Source organism: Pituophis catenifer, unplaced genomic scaffold (assembly GCF_029215685.1).
Source record: "Pituophis catenifer annectens isolate HBS135680 unplaced genomic scaffold, rPitCat1.0.hap2 SCAF_10, whole genome shotgun sequence".
Taxonomy (NCBI): domain Eukaryota; kingdom Metazoa; phylum Chordata; class Lepidosauria; order Squamata; family Colubridae; genus Pituophis; species Pituophis catenifer.
In genome coordinates, this window is record NW_027256890.1 from 20,872,573 (window position 1) to 20,895,080 (window position 22,508).

The 22,508-nt window shown below is 40.3% G+C and overlaps 2 protein-coding genes and 1 long non-coding RNA gene across 3 annotated transcripts; all 3 read right to left on the minus strand.

Annotated features, from left to right (window-relative positions):
- Window positions 1-713: 713 nt before the first annotated feature.
- UFC1 (ubiquitin-fold modifier conjugating enzyme 1) lies at window positions 714-5,425 on the minus strand. The gene is made up of 6 exons (XM_070950506.1): window positions 5,284-5,425; window positions 4,928-4,995; window positions 2,881-2,944; window positions 2,651-2,727; window positions 1,904-1,994; window positions 714-1,284 (listed from the first exon to the last, which is right to left on the minus strand). Exons 1-6 carry the CDS (start codon window positions 5,404-5,406, stop codon window positions 1,213-1,215), a joined length of 495 nt encoding a protein of 164 aa, XP_070806607.1. The 5' UTR covers window positions 5,407-5,425; the 3' UTR covers window positions 714-1,212.
- Window positions 5,426-7,459: 2,034 nt separating this feature from the next.
- Window positions 7,460-10,578, minus strand: APOA2 (apolipoprotein A2). Its single transcript, XM_070951121.1, has 4 exons — window positions 10,535-10,578; window positions 9,101-9,169; window positions 8,397-8,571; window positions 7,460-7,712 (listed from the first exon to the last, which is right to left on the minus strand). The coding sequence occupies exons 2-4, from the start codon at window positions 9,150-9,152 to the stop codon at window positions 7,598-7,600; spliced, it is 342 nt and encodes a 113-aa protein (XP_070807222.1). The 5' UTR covers window positions 9,153-9,169; window positions 10,535-10,578; the 3' UTR covers window positions 7,460-7,597.
- Window positions 10,579-18,299: 7,721 nt separating this feature from the next.
- On the minus strand, window positions 18,300-22,076 carry LOC139322135 (uncharacterized). The gene is made up of 4 exons (XR_011600827.1): window positions 22,034-22,076; window positions 20,582-20,650; window positions 18,772-19,764; window positions 18,300-18,556 (listed from the first exon to the last, which is right to left on the minus strand). It is a non-coding gene; the product is annotated as an uncharacterized lncRNA (long non-coding RNA).
- Between the last annotated feature and the right edge of the window lie 432 nt (window positions 22,077-22,508).

Below are 22,508 nucleotides of genomic sequence, written 5' to 3' on the forward strand. Positions count from 1 at the left end.
TAGAAATATAATAAAAAAATAAATAAATAAATAAATAAATAAATATATCCTCTGTCTGTGTGCGTACACAAACACACAAAGTGTTATCTTCTGATTTGCATCCTCATGGATTTCCTTGTGTTTCTAATGGTTTCCCCTCAAGGAAACAAAATGCAGCTTCTTATTAATAGGAATTTGAGAAATAAAGGGATATATTTCTTTATATAAATGATGCGGTGGCTCAGTGGCTAAGATGCTGAGTTTGTCGATCGAAAGGTTGGCAGTTCAGTGGTTCGAGTCGCTAGTGCTGTGTAACGGGGTGAGCTCCCGTGACTTGTCCCAGCTTCTGCAGTTCGAAAGCCCGTAAAAAAATGCAAGTAGAAAAATAGGGACCACCTTTGGTGGGAAGGTAACAGTGTTCCATGCGTCTTTGGCGTTGAGTCATGCCGGCCACATGACCACGGAGACGTCTTCGGACAGCGCTGGCTCTTCGGCTTTGAAACGGAGAGGAGCAGCGCCCCCTAGAGTCAGGAACGACTAGCACATATGTGCGAGGGGAACCTTTACCTTTTTAACTTCGAATTATCAAGGATTACCTGTACCTTCATTTGAGGTAAAATTCAATTTTTTAAAAAAAATCATCAAAAGCTTCAAATCCATGGATGCCAAGGACAAAATTAAAGCTAAGTTGAGAAACAACAAGCCAAAAAAAATTGAGGGTTGCGCGAACAGACTTCCTCCAAGCACAGGCTAAATAATTTATTTGCAAATCAGAAATGAGATCACGAGAGTTTCTTACAATCCAGCTATTTGTTTAATGGCATAAGTTGAAAAGAAAACCTTGAGTCGTTTTCTTGCAAAGGTAAATCCATCCAGTCTTGTTTTAAGTTGTTTTTATTCTGTGTTTTCAATAACCTTTTAAACAACTTTCAAAAAAAAAAAAATCGGCATGCAAGTTGCAGTTGGTCTCCACAACACTCTGAAAGATTGGCATGCTGGTACTTTTCTTTAAATAAATAAACAGGGTTATATCCATCTCGGTGAACTCCCAAGTAAATGGTAACAGATCAGTAGGGTTATTATTATTTTTTTCCATTTTGTTTCGTTACAGAGACACAACACACAATTTGGCTAGCAACCCACAAGAAGAAATTAAGACACAGAAATATAGGACAGTCAACATCACAGAGCCGAGTGCCGGAGGGTCTTAGGGGAATCCTTGAGATGGGGATTTCATTTGTCTTTGTGTTCGATCAGCCCCTTGGAGATCAAATCAGGAATCTCTACAGCCAGCCATGGTCCCAGCTGTAAGAGAAAAGAAATGACCAAAAATTCACACAGTTTGTAACAGGTAGCCCTGGACTTATAGCAGTTCCTTTAGACAGTTTGAAGTGACATAACACCCCCAATGACCACAACCGAGCTTGGAATTACAGTTTGTAAATCGTGCCGGATGTTAAACAAGTCATCACATGACCGATCCAACTGTATGATGATTATTTTTTTGCCAGAGTCATTATGTGAATCTGGTCGGAAGATTGCCTCCAATTTTACAGCCTTTTTTGCCATGATTAAGTGAGTCACTGCGGTTAAGCGAACGACACAGTCATTAAACAAAGCTGGGTCCCACTGTAAACACCTGCCGGTTACCAAGCACTCAAATTTTGATCAAAATGACAACGGAGGTCACTGTAATAATCGTAAATGCAAGGGCTGGTCGTAAGTCCCTTTTTCGAGCACCGTCGTAATTTCAAATAGTCACTAAACAAATGCTCGTAAGTCCAGGATTACATAAAAATACCGTTTTGTTCACTCAAATCTGTCACTGCGGTTTCTGCATCTAACCCCAAACAAAACTTTGCTCCTTTTCTTTGGATATTCTTCTCCTTCCAGCCAAATGCTCCCCGACGTGTCAGAAACTCACCCCCAAGGCCATGAGATGGGCTAGTCCAAATTTTGGTACGTTCCTAGCCCACAAGGGCTTGAAATGGTCCGTCAGGCATATCTTGCCTCCCCTATAAGGAAAAAGAGAGAGTGCCAAATTTTAAGAAAGCGCAATTGACAGAATAGCGATAGTACTTATATATCGCTTTGCAGTGCTTTTACAGCCCTCTCTAAGTGGTTTACAGAGTCAGCCTCTTGCCCCCAACAATCTGGGTCCTCATTTTAATGACCTCGGAAGGATGGAAGGCTGAGTCAACCTTGAGCCGGTCAGGATTGAAATTCCTGGCTGTGGGCACAGTTAGTGCAATTTGCCTTCTAACAGGAAGGAAGGAAGGAAGGAAGGAAGGAAGGAAGGAAGGAAGGAAGGAAGGAAAGGAGGGAGGGAGGGAGGGAGGGAGGGATCAGAGGAGGAGGAAGGAAGGAAGATAGCAATAGCATTTAAGACTTCACAGTGCTTTACAGTCCTCTCTAAGCAGTTTACAGAGTCAGCATATTGCCCCCAACCATTTGGGTTCTCATTTTACCCACCTTAGAAGGACGGAAGGCTGAGTCAACCCTGAGCCTGGTCAGATTCACACTGCCAAATTGCAGGCAGCCGGCAGTCAGTAGACGTAGCCTGCAGTACTGCACTCTAACCACTGCGCCACCCTGGCTCAGAATAAAGGCGATCTCGTCGGCATTAGATCAAGTACTTCCATCGAAGATGGATTTGAAGCCCAAAACTCACCTGTACATTTTGGCTGTTTTGCCATCCAGTTCTGGAATCGCGATTTCTGGTGCAGTAGATGGATAAGTAATTGGAATCTGAAAAGGAAACAGTGGAATGAAATTCTTAGGGGGAAAAGTCCCAGCAAGATGGAGGAGGAGAGACCAGAAATACAAATTAATTCAGAAAAATAAGAGGGGAGGGGAAAAAGGAATAAGAAAACGTCAACTAACACGCAGGGTAAAACTCACATCAAACTCAACCGCAAATTCGTATTTCAAGAGATTGTGGATGTACCAGCACTTCCCAAACCACCTACAGGGAGGAAAATGGAAAGAGAAAAAAGAAATAAGGCACTTTTTAAATATATACAATCCACTTTTTTATATATATGCAAGTATCCTCGACTTACAACAGTTCATTCAAAGTTACAATGGCACTGAAAAAAGTGACCTATGACCATTTTTCACACTTAAAGACAGTTTATTTATTTATTTATTTATTTTTCATATTTGTATACCGCCCTACTCGCGAAGGACTCAGGGCGGTAAACAGCCATAATAAATACAAATACATATAGAAATACATATAGAGTATATATAACTATATGTATTTATATATTTATACATATATAAATACATATAGTTGCAGCATCACCACCGCCACATGATCAAAATTCAGATGCTTTAATTTTGTTGGTTCATATTTATGACGGTTGCAGTATCCCGGGATCATGATCCCCTCTTTCAACCTTCTGACAAGCAAAGTCGAAGGGGAAGACAGATTCACTTAACAACCACGTGGCTACCTTAACAGCTGCCGTGAACCACTGTGGCAAGGAAGGTCGTAAAACGGGGGCTTAACTCACTTAACAACCGTTTTGCTTAGCAACAGAAATTTTGGACTCAATTGTGGTCATACACCGAGGACTACCATCCAATTTTTTTTTTTAAATAAAGCAAAGGGAGATTTCTGGATGTCAGAATCGGTCCACTTGCTCCATCCTGAGCCATGCCAAGCACCAAATCTGGAAGCTTGAACAGATGCATGGTATGGGAGCAGCTCTGTAGCGGACAAAAAAGCTCTACAGAGAATCATTAAAACTGCCCAGAATATAATCGGACTCCAGCTACCAGCCCTGGATGACATCTTCACATCTCGCTGTTTGAGGAAGTTGTATAACATTGTCAGAGACTCTTCCCATCCTGCTTACAATCTTTTTGGACCATTGCCTTCCGGCAGAAGATACAGAGCAATGAAAACTCGGACCACGCGTCTTTTGAATAGTTTTTATCCCAGAGCTATAATTGCACTCAACAATGAACTAAAGGGCCACCATCAGTGAGCTGTTGGACGGAATTACTTGGTCTGTTGTGCGGATGTTTGGGTGTTTTAGGCGTGGGGAATTGTGGTGGGTGGGAGTGTGTTTGGGGATTGTTACGTGTGTTGGACCTGGTCTCTGGGCGTTAATTGAATTTCATTGTATGGGTATACTATGTATACCCATACAATGACAATAAAGTTATATTATTATTATTTTTTAAACAGTACACACAGCAAACGAGATGACCATGCTGGATTTCGTATCCCAAATCACTAGTTGAACACTTCCCAAGCGTTTAGGACTGCGTAATGTATCAGCGGATTATGCGAGCAGATTCCAGTAAGGTGGCCTTCTGCAGATGACCAATGGTATATTATTATTATTATTATTATTATTATTATTATTATTATTATTATTATTATTATTATTAGTTAATCTTTAGTGAGATTCACAGCCTTTGAGGCTGGTTAATAGCTCAGCAGCTCGAGTCCTAACCAAGAACCTAGGAACTGTTAAGGTATCGTCGGAGGATGTAAGCTGTTCCGAGTAAGGTGGTTTTTTTGTAGAGTCAAAATGTTCAAGTCCAGCAAATTTAGAATTTCTAAATAGCGGGGTAGCCCTTTGGGTATTGCCCCAAGGGCTCCAATTACAATCGGGACAACACACGATTTCTTTTTTCCACAGTCGCTCAAATTCAATTTGCAAGTCCCGGTACTTTGTGTTTTTTTTCTTGCTGCTTATCTTCAATCCGTGCATCACCAGATACTGCAATGTCAATGAACCATCCTTTTTTCTTTTCAACTATTGTTATGTCAGGTGTGTTGTGGACCAAGTGCCTGTCAGTCTGAATCCTAAAGTCCCACAAGATGATATTATTATTATTATTATTATTATTATTATTATTATTATTATTATTATTATTATTATTCAGCATGCATTCTCTCCAAAACATATTTTTTCTTCATCTCCCTCACCTGGTACCTTCCTTGTTAGATTCCAATCTGAACCAATCGTTATCGGCATTCTTGTTGTTCTCCACGTACTACAGAAAAGGAAAAGAAAAAAAAAAGGCATTTTGCAAAGCAACAAGGGATGCTTCAGGCAGGCACGATCCTGCCTCAAACTTTGCAAATCCAACTTAAGTTTGAGGCTGCTAGGTCTCCCTGGATTGTCTTTCCCACGACCTTATTAATTCGCATCACTAGAAGAGAAGCGTTCTTGCGCCTTGGCTTAGTTTGACCCTCTGGAGCCACCGTCGGAACAGCTGGAAAAAGCCACGTAAACCTCCCGAATAGAATTCTCCCTGCCGTTAAGTAGACCAAATACGGACCTTAATGAGCGCTTGGTATTCCTCCTTCAGCCGTTGGATCCATAGCTCCTGATCCCGCGGACCGGCGTTGGTTTTCAGCAACGGCAGCGCAGCCACTACCCGCCGGGTGGCCTCGTCCGCCATCTTTACTCAGGGAGAAAGAGGGGAGGCTGGACCGGAAGTGGCTTCACTAACGTATGAGCCAAGCAGCTACAGTCATCATGGCCGAAGGACTTCAACCAGAAATGCGTAAGGAAAGAGGAGGGCAGGGCAAAAGAGCAGTAGCCGCCATGATGACTGCTGGCGGAAGTTTTATGCTAGTAGTATAAGATCACAGTACTGTATATAGTACAGTATTGTGTGAAACGAGTGTGTGTTGCGGATCGAAGGCAGGTTGGGATGGGAGGGGATGCGAATGACGCATAGTGCTAAGCCCTAACCTGGTTGGTTGGTTTGTACTGGCCACATATTATTTTTATATATGTATATGTATGTATGGGGTACAACAGTATATGTGTATTTTGTATGTACAGTGTGTATGTCTATGTATATGCATACGTTATATATTTATATATACTGTGTGTATTATATACATATATGTTATATATATATATATATATATATATCTGTATATCTATATCTATCTATCTATCTATCTATCTATCTATCTATCTATCTATCTATCTAAGAGGTGATAGACATCACGATCTCCGGAACGTTTAAAATTTTAAAATTTTTTATTTTAAAACTTAAAACAGCACAAGTTTTAAAATAAAAAATTTTAAACTTTTAAACGTTCCGGAGATCGTGATGTCTATCACCTCTTCTATAACTATACCTGGAACTCACATCTTTAGGACAATTCTTTATATCTATCTATCTATCTATCTATCTATCTATCTATCTATCTATAATGTATGTATATGTATGTATATGTACATACATACATATATGTATATGTACCCTGTTTTCCCCAAAATAAGACATCCCCTGATAATAAGACCAATCGGGCTTTTGAGCGCATAGCAATAAGGCCAAGCGCTTATTTCAGGGTTCAAAAAAATATAAGACAGGGTCTTATTTTCGGAGAAACACGGTATATTATATAATATATACAGTGTATATAAATATATAATATTTAAATATATGCATAAATATACATACAGTATTTTATATGTAATATAATGTATTACATATACATTATATAATACAATATGTAATGTATGTAATGTATATATATATAAGTCTACCTCATACATTACAAACTATTCTAAACATACGAGTTCCAGGTATATTAGTAAAGAAAGAAGAAGCAGACATCCTGCGAGCTCCGGAACTTAAAATTTTAAAATAATTTTAATTATTTTAAAATGTTAAGTTCCGGAGTTTGCAGGATGTCTGCTTCTTTCTTTACTTATATATACATACATACATACATACATACATACATACATATACATACACACACATGAGAAGACAGATTAGATAGATAGATAGACAGATAGATAGATAGACAGATAGATATCTTTATATTAAATATGTAAGCATATATATATGTATGTATGTATGTATATGATGATATTCTAATGTTTGTTTTTCATACTGTGCTACTTTAGTATTGTATATCAATGATTGCATGACCTCTGTAGGTATATTATTATTATTTATATATAACTCAAGGTGGTGAACGTACCTAATATTCCTTCCTTCCCCTATTTTCCTAAAACAACCCCATCAGTTAGGTTGGGCAGAAGTTCTATTATTCTATTACATCTACCTATTCATCCATCCATCATCCGTCCATCTTTGTCTTGTCTTAGCTTATCTATCTGATGATATTATTATCATCCAACATTTTACTTCATCTTGCAAATCAATCCTCAGGCCTTTTTTTCCCCTCTTGGGTGTGTCAGCCACTGACGTGCTCTGTCGCCTGGAGCCTCTCCTACAATTCAAAGATTCTAGTCCTCATGGTTCTAAATGAGATTCGAGTTCCACAGGCCTGGCAGGAGGCCGATGATTTCATTGGCTTTGTGACGCCAAACCGGGATTCCTGGAAGCCAAGCACCCCAAAAAGCAGGAAGCCCGAGCAGAAGTTAGTGTCCAGAATGCAAAACCGGGAGAACGTTGGGACCCAAAGCCCATCTCCATTTAAAACCCGAATTTTCGATCACATTTAGAGACACGGATACGGAAAGAAGGACCAATTTATCTTTATTATGACTAGTTTTAGGATCTCAACAATTTCGATTCAGGAAAAAAGTGCCAGGAATTTTGCTAAATATACATCCCGGGCCGAAGGAAACGGAGAACTCCATTTTGAGAAGAATCTACTTTAAGCGGCGTCTTCGGTGGCTTGCTGGGTCGGACGAGGGAAAAGTCGGTCCACGTGTTGCCTCATCTGTTCGGTGAGAGGAGTAAGGCTGTCCTGGAATTGCTGAAACGCCGTCCTGCAGGGAGGAGGGGGGAAAAAAGGGGAGTGAAGCTTCCCCACTTTCTAACTGCACAAAAACACCTTAAAAATCGCTTTTCTCTTCTCTTCTCTTCTCTTCTCTTCTCTTCTCTTCTCTTCTCTTCTCTTCTCTTCTCCTCTCCTCTCCTCTCCTCTCCTCTCCTCTCCTCTCCTCTCCTCTCCTCTCCTCTCCTCTCCCCTCCCCTCCCCTCCCTTTCCCTTCCCTCCCTCTCCCCGTATTCCTATTCCTATTCTACTCTATTCTCATTCCACTCCATTCCATATTTCATATTAATTTGATTTACATGGTCACGCATCTCATCTAATATTTTGTTCTGACGTCCCTTCCAACTTTTCTATTCTTTTCTATTCTATTCTATTCTATTCTATTCTGCTCTATTCTATTCTATTCTATTCTATTCTGCTCTATTCTATTCTGCTCTAATTCTATCCTATCCTATCCTATCCTATCCTATCCTATCCTATCCTATCCTATCCCATCCCATCCCATCCCATCCCATCCCATCCCATCCCATCCCATCCCATCCCATCCCATTCCATTCCATTCCATTCCATTCCATTCTGTTTTCCAAAATTCTATCCCATCCCATCCCATCCTATCCAATCCTATCCTATGCTACTTTGGTGCATCCGGGCTTAGGGGGAAAAAAACAGCTCTTACTCAAATTGGGTCCTAATCCTTTCTACTGTGGTTTGCCCAAATTTTTCCTGGATGGAGGAAGCGAATCCTTCGGTGTCCTGTTGCAACCGCCGGATAAATTCAGTGAACTGAGCGGTAAGGACGTTTGGGACTTCAGCCTGAGGTTCTTCCTCTGCTTGCCGTTTCACTAAGCCACCTGTGTATAAAATACAAACGGATGAGAATCAAAGGCCCAGGTACATTGCCTTGATGGAGCGAAAGAGATATATACATATCTCGATATAAAGCCGAAGAGCCAGCGCTGTCCGAAGACGTCTCCGTGGTCATGGGGCCGGCGTGAATCAACGCCAAAGGCGCACGGAAAACGCTGTTACCTTCCCACCAAAGGTGGTGTCTATTTTTCTACTTGCATTTTTTACGTGCTTTCAAACTGCTAGGTTGGCAGAAGCTGGGACAAGTCACGGGAGCTCACCCCATTATGCGGCCCCAGGGATTCGAACCGCTGAACTGCCGACCCTTTCGATCGACAAGCTCAGCGTCTTAGCCACTGAGCCATTGCGTCCCTTTTCACTAAACTAGACATCCCCAATTCCCGCAACTGTTTTTCGTATGTTTTTATCCTCCAGTCCCCTAATCCTCTTTTTTTGCTCTTCTCTGCACTCTTTCCAGAGTCTCAACATCTTTCTTTATATTGTGGTGACCAAATCTCAGACATTTTTACGTACCTTGTACATAGCAGATGCTGATCAGCAGAAGAGTCAGGGCAAAAACCTTCATTTTGGCACAAGCTGTTTCTGGAGAGAAAGAGGGATTAGGGCATTTGCGGAGAAGAAGGAGAAACAGACAGAGAAGGGGGAAAAAATATCAGGTTTAATGTCATTCGTTGCTTAGCTCATCCAGCGTTCCTTCTTTTGCAAATGTATGACTCAGGTCAGTTGAATTTCGGATTGTCTTTTTTTTAAGGGCCATCTTAAAAAAAACATGGTAGATAGATAGATAGATAGATAGATAGATTGATAGATAGATAGATAGATAGAATAAATAGAAGATAGATACATAGATAGATACATACCCTGTTTCCCTGAAAATAAGACATTCCCTGATAATAAATCCAATCGAGCTTTTGAGCCCATGCACTAAAATAAGCCTCCCCCCGAAAATAAGCCCTTTCCGAAAATATTTAAACGCAGAGCTGGAAATCAGGTAAGATGGCCCCATCTTGCTCCATGCGCCCCAAAATAATAAGATCTCCCCGAAAATAAGGCCAAACGCTTATTTCAGGGTTCAAACAAATATAAGACAGGGTCTTCTTTTTGTGGAAACACGATAGTTAGTTAGTTAGATAGATAGATAGATAGATAGATAGATAGATAGATAGATAGATAGATAGATAGATAATAAATAAAAAATAGACAGATTAAAAATAGATATGGATAATAGATAAATGATAGATAATAAATAGAAAGAAGGAAAGAAAGAAATAGATAGATAGATAGATAGATAGATAGATAGATAGATAGATAGATAGATAATAAATAGACAAATTCAAAATAGATATGGATAATAGATAAATGATAGATAATAAATAGAAAGAAGGAAAAAATAGATAATAAATAAAAAATAGACAGATTAAAAATAGATATAAATAGATAAATGATAGATAATAAATAGAAAAAAGGAAAGAAAGAAATAGATAGATAATAAATAGACAAATTCAAAATAGATATGGATTATAGATAAATGATAGATAATAAATAGAAAGGAAAAAATAGATAATAAATAAAAAATAGACAGATTAAAAATAGATATAAATAGATAAATGATAGATAATAAATAGAAAGAAGGAAAGAAAGAAATAGATAGATAGATAATAAATAAAAAATAGATTAAAAATAGATATGGATAATAGATAAATGATAGATAATAAATAGAAAGAAGGAAAAAGAAACAGATAGATAGATAATAAATAAAAAATAGACAGATTAAAAATAGGTATAAATAGATAAATGATAAATAGAAAAAAGGAAAGAAAGAAATAGATAGACAGACAGACAGACAAATGATAGATAAGATAGCTCATAGATCCATCTGATTAATATTTTAAGAGACCAAATTACTTGTTTCTTTTCATTTTTTAAAGAAAAGCCTCTGATCCTTACCTGTGCAAAGGATTTCAAAGAGAATATCGGGAGAAGAAATGTGTTTTAATCAAGAGTCGAAGAATTTTTATACCCTCTCCTAAAAGTACAGCCCCTCTCGCTAATCTTTCCTAAAAACGATTGGCCCTTGTGCCCCCATCCCCTCCCTGCCTAACCCAGCCACCCCCCCCATCAATTCTCTTGGGAACGGGACAATTGCTGCTTGTGTAACTCTTGTGTAAGCAGATTTGTCTGTGTGTGTCTGTAAACAGTGATCGTCTTTCCCCGTATGCACACACACTTTAATGATAACGTTCTGTTCAAACCAGAAAACGAAGGTTTACAAGGGGGCAAAAGCACATAGATTGAAATCCCAATTCTCCTGTTTTCAGCCTTTGCTGAATACATGTCTCCTAAAGGGCATCTAGACTGTCCCATCAACAAAGCCCGATTCACTTAACAACCGTGTTACTAATTTAACCTCTGCGGCGATCCCCTTAAACAACGGTGGCAAGAATGGTTGTAAAAATGAGGCAAATCTAAAAAAAAAACTGTTTCTTTTTTAACTTGGCTCAGCAAGAAGGTCGCAAGAGGGAATCTCATGAACCCCGTCCTAAATATGAGTCCGTCGCCAAGCGTCTGAATTTTGATCCCAGCGGTTGTAAGGATGCTGCGGCGGTCGTAAGCGCGAACCAACGGGCGTTAAGAAGTCCCTTTGTCCAGTTCCCTCGTCGTTTCAAGCGGTCACTGAACGAATGGTCATAAGTCAAGGACTAATCGGGTTTTTTTGCTTGGCACAGGAAGGAGAAGGGGAAGCCAGCTGTTTGGGCCATCTCACGCAATTTGGGAGCAAGGAAAGGACGACGTCTGAATTTTCTCTTATCTGCTGGACATTAACCTCCAACGCGTCAAGGTGACCGATTTATGAAAGACAAAAACAAACAGAGCAGACAAAAAAAATTTCTGGTATTTTTTTTTAAATCGATGATGGGCAGAGAAACATCCGATGGGCACCTCCTGGTCCAGCCGGCCCCCAAATGTGAATGTAAAAATGTAAATGTGAAAAATGGTGTAGGGTTTCCTAGATGACCTACAAGGTCCCTTCCAACTCTGTTAATCTGAATCTGTCGAAGATGATCAAAAGCGGTTGCAGGAACTGCTAAAAGTGAAGAGAAGGACGAGGGGAGACAGGAGAGCATCTTCCAATATTTCGGGGGCTACCCTAGAGAGGAGGAAGGGGGTTCCAACTGTTTTCCAAAGCACCTTAGACAGATTCGGGGCTGGTGGTCCCTCCTTCTCCACCTGTATGAACATGGGAAAAGGAATCTGGGTTAAGCCCGAGGCCGCCATGATCCCCGTCTCTATCTGACGGTTTCATCTCTCTGATCCCTCTAATCTACCTATCTAATCCCTCTATCCATCCCTCTATCTATCTATCCATCCGTCTAATCTAATACACCTGTCTATCACATCTATCTATTTGTCTAATATCTAATCACCTCTATCGCATCTATCACTTCTCTCTTTATCCATCCATCCATCCATCCATCCATCCCTGCCTGCCTGCCTCTCTCTCTCTCTCACCTACCTACCTATCTATCTAAACTTCTACCCATCCATCCATCCATCCATTTTCTATCTATCTATCTATCTATCTATCTATCTATCTATCTATCTAATCTATCTATCTATTTTCTATCTATCTATCTATTATCTATCTATCTATCTATCTATCTATCTATCTATTTTCTATCTGTCTGTCTGTCTGTCTGTCTATCTAGCTATCTAGCTATCTAGCTATCTAGCTATCTAGCTATCTATTTTATTGTTGTGAGCCGCCCTGAATCCTCTCGGAGAAAGGGCGGCATATAAATCTAAACAAACAAACAAACAAACACATAAATAAATAAATAAATAAATAAATAAATAAATAAATAAATAAATAAATAAATAAATAAATCTATCTATAGAAGACAGAATAATAGGATCGGAAGCGACCCCTTTTGTTCTGTTAAAACAAAAATGAAGTCATAGGTTCGCACGTAAATAAGCTGCAGTGGATCGATTGTAAATTGTGGACCACCTGTCAAATCCCCCAAATTTTGGAAATTGCCATGAAAGCCTTCCCACTTATCTATCTGATCCCCGCAAGACCTTTATTTGATGCCATTAGCAAAAAAAAAAAAAAAGAGATTTATTTTTTATTCTAAAACCCACAAGAAGAGACCACGGTGTTCCCTAATGATTCATCCATTAATGATTCTTTCCAGATCTTGAAATTCAGGGAAGGCCTGGAAAAAAACAGGTTGAATGGCCACTGGATTTATCACCTGCGAGCCACAAGCCAACCACCTGCCTCCCACCCCCACTTCCCGTGATGCTCTGTTTTCCAGAACTTTGGAATTTGAGAACAAACATTGGGATTCATCTCTCCGTCCCTCCCTTCCGTCTCTTGCCCGGCCCTTCGATTAACTTTGTTGTGTTGCCAGATTGTGAGGATAACAGGATGGGCATTGGGGTATTTTAGAAAAGGAAGTCTTCAGTGGATGGTAGAAAAAAATGCTGGCTTGTTCAGGATATCTCGGTCAATCAATCACCTGCTTTTTAACTCCAGAGTTAATTTGTCACTTGCCTTCAAGCGCCTTGTCGCAATTTCGAGAGACTCCAAACAATGCAAGGAAGTGTAGGATTAAGTGTAGGATCCCATTTTTTGACACGTTCAGGATCCTAAGTTTTGAGGTCCTTCTTTTCACAAGGATCTTTTGGCTGGGAGGGACACCCAAAAATGGACCGTTTTTTTTTTTTTTTTTTTTGTAGTCCTTCTGCATTGTGGTTGTTGTTAGTTGCGAAGTCGTGTCTCCGGCCCCTCGTGACAACCGTTAAAATGCTTTAGTTTACAATTTCAAAGAAAACCCTAAATATTTAAAGTGTTAAAATAATTAAATAATCTTTTTTTAAAAAAAAATAAGGCTTAAAAGCAGACAGACGTCAGCTCATTTTCCTAGAACGGGCAAAAATGTTGTTTTCCTTTTACCAAGAGTGGACCATGGAAGGAGGATTAATCATTGAAAAGTTTCTTGGAAGGACAGTGAAATTTCAGCCAAAATGATAAGCTTTAAAGAGAGTTTCTGCCCATTTTTTTTAATTCATCCAGTCCTTTTTTTTTTCCCCTGTTTTTTTTCCCCTAGACTTTTCCCACCCTTTTTGGCGATATTAGCAATGTCGGCAGCCTCAGTGGCCAAATTCTCCACCTTATAGCGGAGCGGATACGAACCAAAGCGGTTTTCCAGGTGACGCCGTTTCTCCCTGCGTGTCCGTCGGAATTCGAAACCAGGATTTTGATGTTCTCCAATTGGCCGTAAAGAAATAGGCTCTTTCCTTGCCTCCCTGTAGCCATCTTGGCCTACCTCGTAGGACCGTCGTAAAGATGATGGCGCATTTGAATAGCCAAAGCTGCAATTTGCAGCCTGAAAAAAAAAATGGCATGTGTTTTGTTTTTGGGTTTTTTTGGGGTGTTGTTATAGCCCGTCAGCGGCCTGTGGAGATTATAGGTGATTCCGACAGCAAGGAGGCTGGTGTGGTGCTGTGCCAGCAGCCTGTGCAGCTGGCGCTCGAGTCGGGACAGTGAGGAGTCTGGAGAAGATGTGGTGCCAGAGGCAGGGATTCAGCCAGGGCCTTCAGAACTCCAGAAGCTCCTTTAAGTGAAGAGGACGAAGAGGAGGAGCCTCTTCTCAATGCACGGGCACGCAGAGCTGCCAAAAGGCAGGAGTGGCTCCTCAGAAGGAGGTCTCCTCGAGAGTAAGGCTTGGGGCTAATTGGCCACTCCCTTAGCCTATTTAAGGAGGAACACCGATTGCAGCAAGATGTAGGGAACAACTTTAGTTCAATCTCCTTCGCGTCTGGATTCTCTGCAAAATTGTTTCTGGGCTTTCTGCCAACTCTAGTAAGACTGTGATTACTTTATCTCAGAATTCTTGTAGGCTGTTAAGACAGTTTATTAACAGCCTTCAGTTGATAAAGACTACGTTATTTGAGTAAAATAAGCTTTGTATAGAGTTTGTGTGTGCTGCGTTCTTTGGGGTCCATAGTTGAGGCAGAACATTGGGTGAAAAAAGCAAAGAGAGGCATAGGTTGGAAATACATACCGTTCCCACAAAAATTTAACTTTTGTGCTGAATTTAAACTGTCCTTTTTAAATGTCACATTCTTTTTTTAATGTTTTTAAGATTGTACGGGTATGCCTGGGCTCACAACAGTTAATTTAGTGACAATTCAAAGTTACAACAGCATTGGAAAAGGCGAGCTGTGACCATTTTTCATACATACAACCGTTGCAGCCTCCCCAGGGTCACGTGATCAACATCCAGACGCTTGGCAACTGACTCTTATTTATGACGGTTGCAGCGTCCCGAAGTCACGTCATCCTCTTTTGCGACCTTCTGACGAGCCAAGTCAATAGATTCACTTAACAACAGTGTGACTAACTTAACCATTGCGGTGAAACAGTTATTAAGTGAAATTTGCCCCATATTATATCCTTTCTTGCCACTGTTGTTAAGTGAATCACTTCAGTCGTTAAATTAGTAATATGGTTGTTAAGTGAATCTGGCTTCCCCATTGACTTGGCTTCTCAGAAGGGCGCAAAAGGGCGTCCGGTTGACGTCGTGGCGATTTCAGACACTGAGGAACGGGTTTCCACGTTCCCTCTGCTGAGTTCTTTCTATCTGTGGGCTCTGGAGAGAGCCTAAGCCACCCTGAAAGGGGGGGTGAAGCAAAAGGGGGCGCCCTGTGAGGCCGGGGAGAGTCGCAGCTCTCCTGTCTGGCCCGGCCCGGGGGCTTTTTTCCCCTTCTCAGCCATGGCAAGAAGACGAAGCAGCCTAAAGATGGCTGCTACAAAGCTGGGACAACCCATGAATAACAGCTAAGACTGGTGCAGGAGAGAAGAAGTTGAGCCATGGTAGAACTGGGGGAGAGGATTTTTCTTCGTTTTAAATTACCCCCAGAAACAATTCAGAACTATTTGCCCAGAACTATGTGTTTTAAGCGGCACCTAAGCCTTTTGGGGCGTGTTGAAGAAATACCTAACCAGAAAGGAAAGCTGTTGGAGAATAAATAATAGACTTCGAAATAAACAGAAAAGGGACTCCTAAATTGGGAAGAAGCGATACTGGGAAGGCATTTTTTGAAATATTGGATTTTTTTTTTTTTCAAATTTTGAAAGTTTATTATATTACAATACAATACAGTTTAGTCGGTTAGACAGTGGTGTTTTCTACACAGGATTAGATTCATTCTTTTGTTATAATGCATCCTAATTTACAATTTACATATTCATCCTAATATTTACATTATGAGATAGTGAAATATTGGAATTATATATAGACAAAACTTACTCTGTTTATATATTTGTGGAATAACCCAAGCGACAATGGACTTGTAAACTGAAAACTAAGTGGAGAGTGCCAGCTGCTGACAAAAAAGGAAACTACAAGGAAGTGATTGGGGGTTTTTTATAACGCCTGGCAGTATTCGAATAGAACTGAATGCTTAAAGACTAAATAAATAGTTCTTGGACTATTGGATAAAAATTAACTTTCTTTAAAAAATAAAATAAGACATTTAATACACACACACACATACACACACACACACACACAAGCTGGATACCCGTGCTCCGCTATGAAACTATGTGATCGGGCTTGATAAATTGACAGTTAAAGCTTGAACATGAATGAGTAGTTATGATTGGCTTCTCCTCTCCCCTTTTCTCCCTCAGGCTTGCCCCACAGAAGCCTCTCCTATCCTCTCCCCTTCTCCCTCAGGCTTGCCCCACAGAGGCCTCCCCTATCCTCTCCCCTTTTCCCTCAGGCTTGCCCCACAGAGACCTCTCCTATCCTCTCCCCTTTTCCCTCAGGCTTGTCCCACAGAGGCCTCCCCTATCCTCTCCCCTTTTCCCTCAGGCTTGTCCCACAGAGACCTCTCCTATCCTCTCCCCTTTTCCCTCAGGCTTGCCCCACAGAGGCCTCCCCTATCCTCTCCCCTTTTCCCTCAGGCTTGTCCCACAGAAGCCTCCCCTATCCTCTCCCCTTCTCCCTCAGGCTTGCCCCACAGAGACCTCTCCTATCATATCCCCTTCTCTCCCTCAGGCCTGCCCCACAGAGGCCTCTCTTATCCCCTTCTCTCCCTCAGGCTTGCCCCACAGAGACCTCTCCTATCATATCCCCTTCTCTCCCTCAGGCCTGCCCCACAGAGACCTCTCCTATCATATCCCCTTCTCTCCCTCAGGCCTGCCCCACAGAGACCTCTCCTATCATATCCCCTTCTCTCCCTCAGGCCTGCCTCACAGAGACCTCTCCTATCATATCCCCTTCTCTTCCTCAGGCTTGTCCCATTGATCCTCTCCTATCTTATCCCCTTCTGAGGAGGGGGGTTAGAATGTCTAAACTCCCAGCCCGCAGGGAGTCAGCGCCGGCCACGCCCATGCCCAAGTGGCAGTTGGAACAGAGTTCTTTTCAGGTGGGGAAGGGGAGTCTAACTCCTTAGCATCCGAGCGCATTAATAATAATATAAAAAATACTAATGATCTGATGGTCATTTTGAAATATCTTTTCTTAGCGAGCACCTAGAAACCAAGAGGAACATATGTGGAAAATTTCAAGTTTGTAGGCTTTATGTTTCTGGAGATTTTGTGATGATGCATGAGTGGGATTTTGCTTTTATATATATTTATTTTTATATATATATAAATGTAAGTATGTATGTATATATGCTGATATTCTACTTAAACTTATATTTATGTGTATATGTATAATGTGCTACATTATTATTGTGTATCAGTAATTGCATGACATTATTATTATTATTATTATTATTATTATTATTATTATTATTATTATTATTTATACATAACTCAAGGTGGTGAACATACCTAATATTCCTTCCTCCCCTTATTTTCCCTACAACAACTCCATGAAGTGGGTTGGGCAGAAGTTCTATTACATCTATCTACGGTATTCATTCGTCAGCCTGCTTATCTATCTGTTTCAGTGGTGGCTTTCAAAAATTTTTAGTACTGGTTCTCTGGGTGTGGCTTGGTGGGCGTGGCATGGCTTGGTGGGCGTGGCTTGGTGGGCGTGGCATGGCTTGGTGGGCGTGGCAGGGGAAGGATACTGCAAAATCTCCATTCCCACCCCACTCCGGGGGAAGGTTACTGCAAAATCCCCCATTTCCTCTCGATCAGCTGGGACTCGGGAGGCAGAGAATTAATGAGGGCGGTGCCAGTCAGAATTTTTACTACCGGTTCTCCGAACTACTCAAAATTTCCGCTACCGGTTCTCCAGAACTGGTCAGAACCTGCCGAAACCCACCTCTGATCTGCTTATATTATTATCATCCAACATTTTACTTCATCTTGCAAATCAATCCTCAAGTCTTTTTTTTTCCCCTCTTAGGCGTGTCAGCCACTGATGTGCTCTGTCGCCTGGAGCCTCTCCTACAATTCAAAGGTTCTAGTCCTCATGGCTCTCAATGAGATTTGAGTTCCACAGAGTCAAACGCCTGGCAGGGGGTTCCCGAGGCTGATGATTTAATTCAATGATTTAATTGGCTTTATGAAGCCAGGCTGGGATTCCTGGAAGCCAGGCACCCCAAAAAGAAGGAAACCAGACCGGAAGTAAGTGTGTCCAGAATGCAAAAAAAAAACAAAACGGGATAATGTTGGGACCCAAAGCCCATTTCCATTTAATACCCGAATATTTGATCTGATTTAGACACACGGATACGGAAAGATGAACCAATTTATCTTTATTGCAACCAGTCTTAAGATCTCAACAGTTTCGATTCAGGAAAAAGTGCCAGGATTTTGCTAAATATACATCCCGGGCTGAAGGAAACGGTGATCTCCATTTTGTGAGAGTCGATTTTACGCGACTTCTTAGTCGCCTCGCTGGGTCTGACCACGGATAGTGAACAAGTCTCCTCAAGTATTGCCTCATTTGTTCGGTAGGAGGATGAAAGCTATCCTGGACTCACTGGACTGCTGTCCTACAGGGAGGAGGGGGAAAAAAAAAAGAAAAAAAGAAAAAATAATAAGCAGGAGTGAAGCTTGTCTGCTTTCTACCGCAGAAAAGCGCCTCAAAATAGCTTTTAACCCGGGGTCGCTCCACTCTAAGGTAGACTGACGCAGAATAGGGAGGCTCCATTTCCAACAAAACCAAAACGGCAGGCATGATCTGAATACAGCTAGCCCCTCGACTTACCCGCAGTGCCTTTAGGGACCGTTCGAAGTCACATCAGCACTGAAAAAAGTGACTTAGGACTGTTTTTTCCCCACACGAATAACTGTCGAATCCTTGACAACTGGTTCGTAATTATGACGGATTGTGGTTGAGCGCAGGGTTGGACTAGAAGATCTCCAAGGTCCCTTCCAGCTTCTATTCTATTCTATTCTATTCTATTCTATTCTATTCTATTCTATTCTATTCTATTCTATTCTATTCCATTCCATTCCAATCCATTCCATTCCAAAATTCTATTCTATTCTATTACAAAATTTTATTCTATTCTATTCCATTCTATTCTATTCTATTCTATTCTATTCTATTCTATTCTATTCTATTCTATATTCCTATTCTATATTCCTATTCTATTCTATTCTATTCTATTCTATTCTATTCTATTCTATTCTATTCTATTCTATTCCATTCCATTCCATTCCATTCCATTCCATTCTATTCCAAAATTTTATTCTATTCTATTCCATTCTATTCTATTCTATATTCCTATTCTATATTCCTATTCCTATTCTATTCTATTCTGTTCTGTTCTGTTCTGTTCTGTTCTGTTCTGTTCTATTCTATATTCCTATTCTATTCTATTCCATTCCATTCCATTCCATTCCAAAATTCTATTCTATTCTGTTCCAAAATTTTATTCTATTCCATTCCATTCTATTCTATTCTATTCTATATTCCTATTCTATATTCCTATTCTATATTCCTATTCTATTCTATTCTATTCTATTCTATTCTATTCTATTCTATTCTATTCTATTCTATTCTATATTCCTATTCTAGTCTAGTCTAGTCTAGTCTATTTTCCAAGTTCTATTCTAATAATCTCTAACGAGGCTCCCTGAGGTGGGTCGAAGGGTGAAGGGGGTGGTTGGGGTCTTGGTTCAGTGAACTGAGGGAAAAGGATTACTCGGACTCCATCCCGAGGTCCACCCTCCGCTTGCCGTTTCACTACGCCTCCTGTGTATAAAATACAGACAACACGGATGAGATTCAAACCCCAGATACATTGCCTTGATGGAGCTACATACAGTTAAAGAGGTATATACAGTTAACCCTCGATTTTCAACCATTCGTTTAGCAACCGCTCAAAGTTACCCCGGCCCTGAAAAAAGCTGACTTGGTATCATTTTTCGAACTTACGACCCTTGCAGCATCCCCCCCGTGGTCGCGGGATCAAAATTCAGGCCCTTAGCGACCGACAAAGTATTTACGATGATTGCCGTGTCCCACGGGGGTGTGTCTCAGGTGACCCCTTTTTGGGGAATCTTCTGGGCAAGGAAAGTGAAGGCGCAAGGCTGATTCACTTAACGACGGTGTGTGACTTATTTAACAACAGCAGTGATTCTCTGGATCACGGCGGCAATGAAAAGTCTTCAAATGGAGCCGAACTCACTTAGCCGCCGTCTCGCTTAGTGGCATATATGTTGGTCTCAAGTTGAGGACTTGCTTATAAGAGATATATCAATGAGGCCAGAAAAAGACAAGGATGAAACTGTGGGGTTGATTATTTTTTCTTTGGCCGAGAATAATTAAGCAGGGCTGCAAATATTTATCGGTTAGTAAGTACATTCTGTCATTCCATATAAAATTGGGTTCCTTTCACCTAGTCCTTCTTTTCACTAAACTAGACATCTCTAATTCCCGCAACTGTTCTTTGTATGTTTTTATCCTCCAGTCCCCTAATCCTCTTTTTTTGCTCTTCTCTGCACTCTTTCCAGAGTCTCAACATCTTTCTTTATATTGTGGTGACCAAATCTCAGACATTTTTACGTACCTTGTACATAGCAGATGCTGATCAGCAGAAGAGTCAGGGCAAAAACCTTCATTTTGGCACAAGTTGTTTCTGGAGAGAAAGAAGGATTAGGGCATTTGCGGAGAAGAAGGAGAAACAGACAGAGAAGGGGGAAAAATATCAGGTTTAATGTCATTCGTTGCTTAGCTCATCCAGCGTTCCTTCTTTTGCAAATGTATGACTCAGGTCAGTTGAATTTCGGATTGTCTTTTTTTTTAAGGGCCACCTTAAAAAAAACATGATAGATAGATAGATAGATAGATAGATAGATAGATAGATAGATAGAATAAATAGAAGATAGATACATAGATTGATACATACCCTGTTTCCCCGAAAATAAGACATCCCCTGATAATAAGTCCAATCGGGCTTTTTTTTTTAATTTTATTTTTATTTATTTTTATATGCTGTCCTTCTCCGGAGACTCAGGGCGGCTTACAATGCGTTAAGCAATAGCCTTCATACTTTTGTATATTTTATACAAAGTCAGCTTATTGCCCCCACAAACTGGGTCCTCATTTCACCTACCTTAGAAAGGATGGAAGGCTGAGTCGACCTTGAGCCTGGTGAGAATTGAATTCGCAGTAATTGCAGGCAGCTGGATGTTAAATGCTGCCTTAATAGGAGGCATTAGCCTCCTATGCCACTCAGGCTTGAGTGGTGTAGGAGGCTAAAATAAGCCTCCCCCCGAAAATAAACCCTCTCTGAAAATATTTAAATTCAGAGCTGGAAATCAGGTAAGATGGCCCCATCTTGCTCTATTCGCCCCAAAATAATAAGATCTCCCCGAAAATAAGGCCAAACGCTTATTTCAGGGTTCAAAGAAATATAAGACAGGATCTTCTTTTTGTGGAAACACGATAGTTAGATAGATGGATGGATAGATAGATAGATAGATAGATAGATAGATAGATAGATAGATAGATGGATGGATGGATAGATGGATAGAAAATAGATAGATAGATAGATAGATAGATAGATAGATAGATAGATAATAAATAAAAAATAGACAGATTAAAAATAGATATGGATAATAGATAAATGATAGATAACAAATGGAAAGAAGGAAAGAAATAGATAGATAGATAGATAGATAGATAGATAGATAGATAGATAGATAAATGGATAGATAGATAATAAATAAAAAATAGATTAAAAATAGATATGGATAATAGATAAATGATAGATAATAAATAGAAAGAAGGAAAAAGAAATAGATAGATAGATAGATAATAAATAAAAAATAGACAGATTAAAAATAGATATAAATAAATGATAGATAATAAATAGAAAGAAGGAAAGAAATAGATAGACAGACAGACAGACAGACGATAGATAGACAGACAGATAGATCATAGATCCATAGATTAATATTTTAAGAGACCAAATTACTTGTTTCTTTTCATTTTTTAAAGAAAAGCCTTTGATCCTTACCTGTGCAAAGGATTTCAAAGAGAATATCTGGAGAAGAAATGTGTTTTAATCGAAGAGTTGAAGAACTTTTATACCCTCTCCTAAAAGTACAGCCCCTCTCGCTAATCTTTCCTAAAAACGATTGGCCCTTGTGCCCCCATCCCTTCCCTGCCTAACCCAGCCACACCCCCCCCCATCAATTCTCTTGGGAACGGGACAATTGCTGTTTGTGTAATTCTTGTGTAAGCAGATTTGTCTGTGTGTGTCTGTAAACAGTGATCGTCTTTTCCCGTATGCACACACACTTTAAGGATAACGTTCTGTTCAAACCAGAAAACGAAGGTTTACAAGGTTTACGTGTCTCCTAAAGGGCATCTAGACTGTCCTATCAACAAAGCCCGATTCACTTAACAACCGTGTTACTAATTTAACCGCTGCGGCGATCCCCTTAAACAACGGTGGCAAGAATGGTTGTAAAATGAGGCAAATCTAAGAG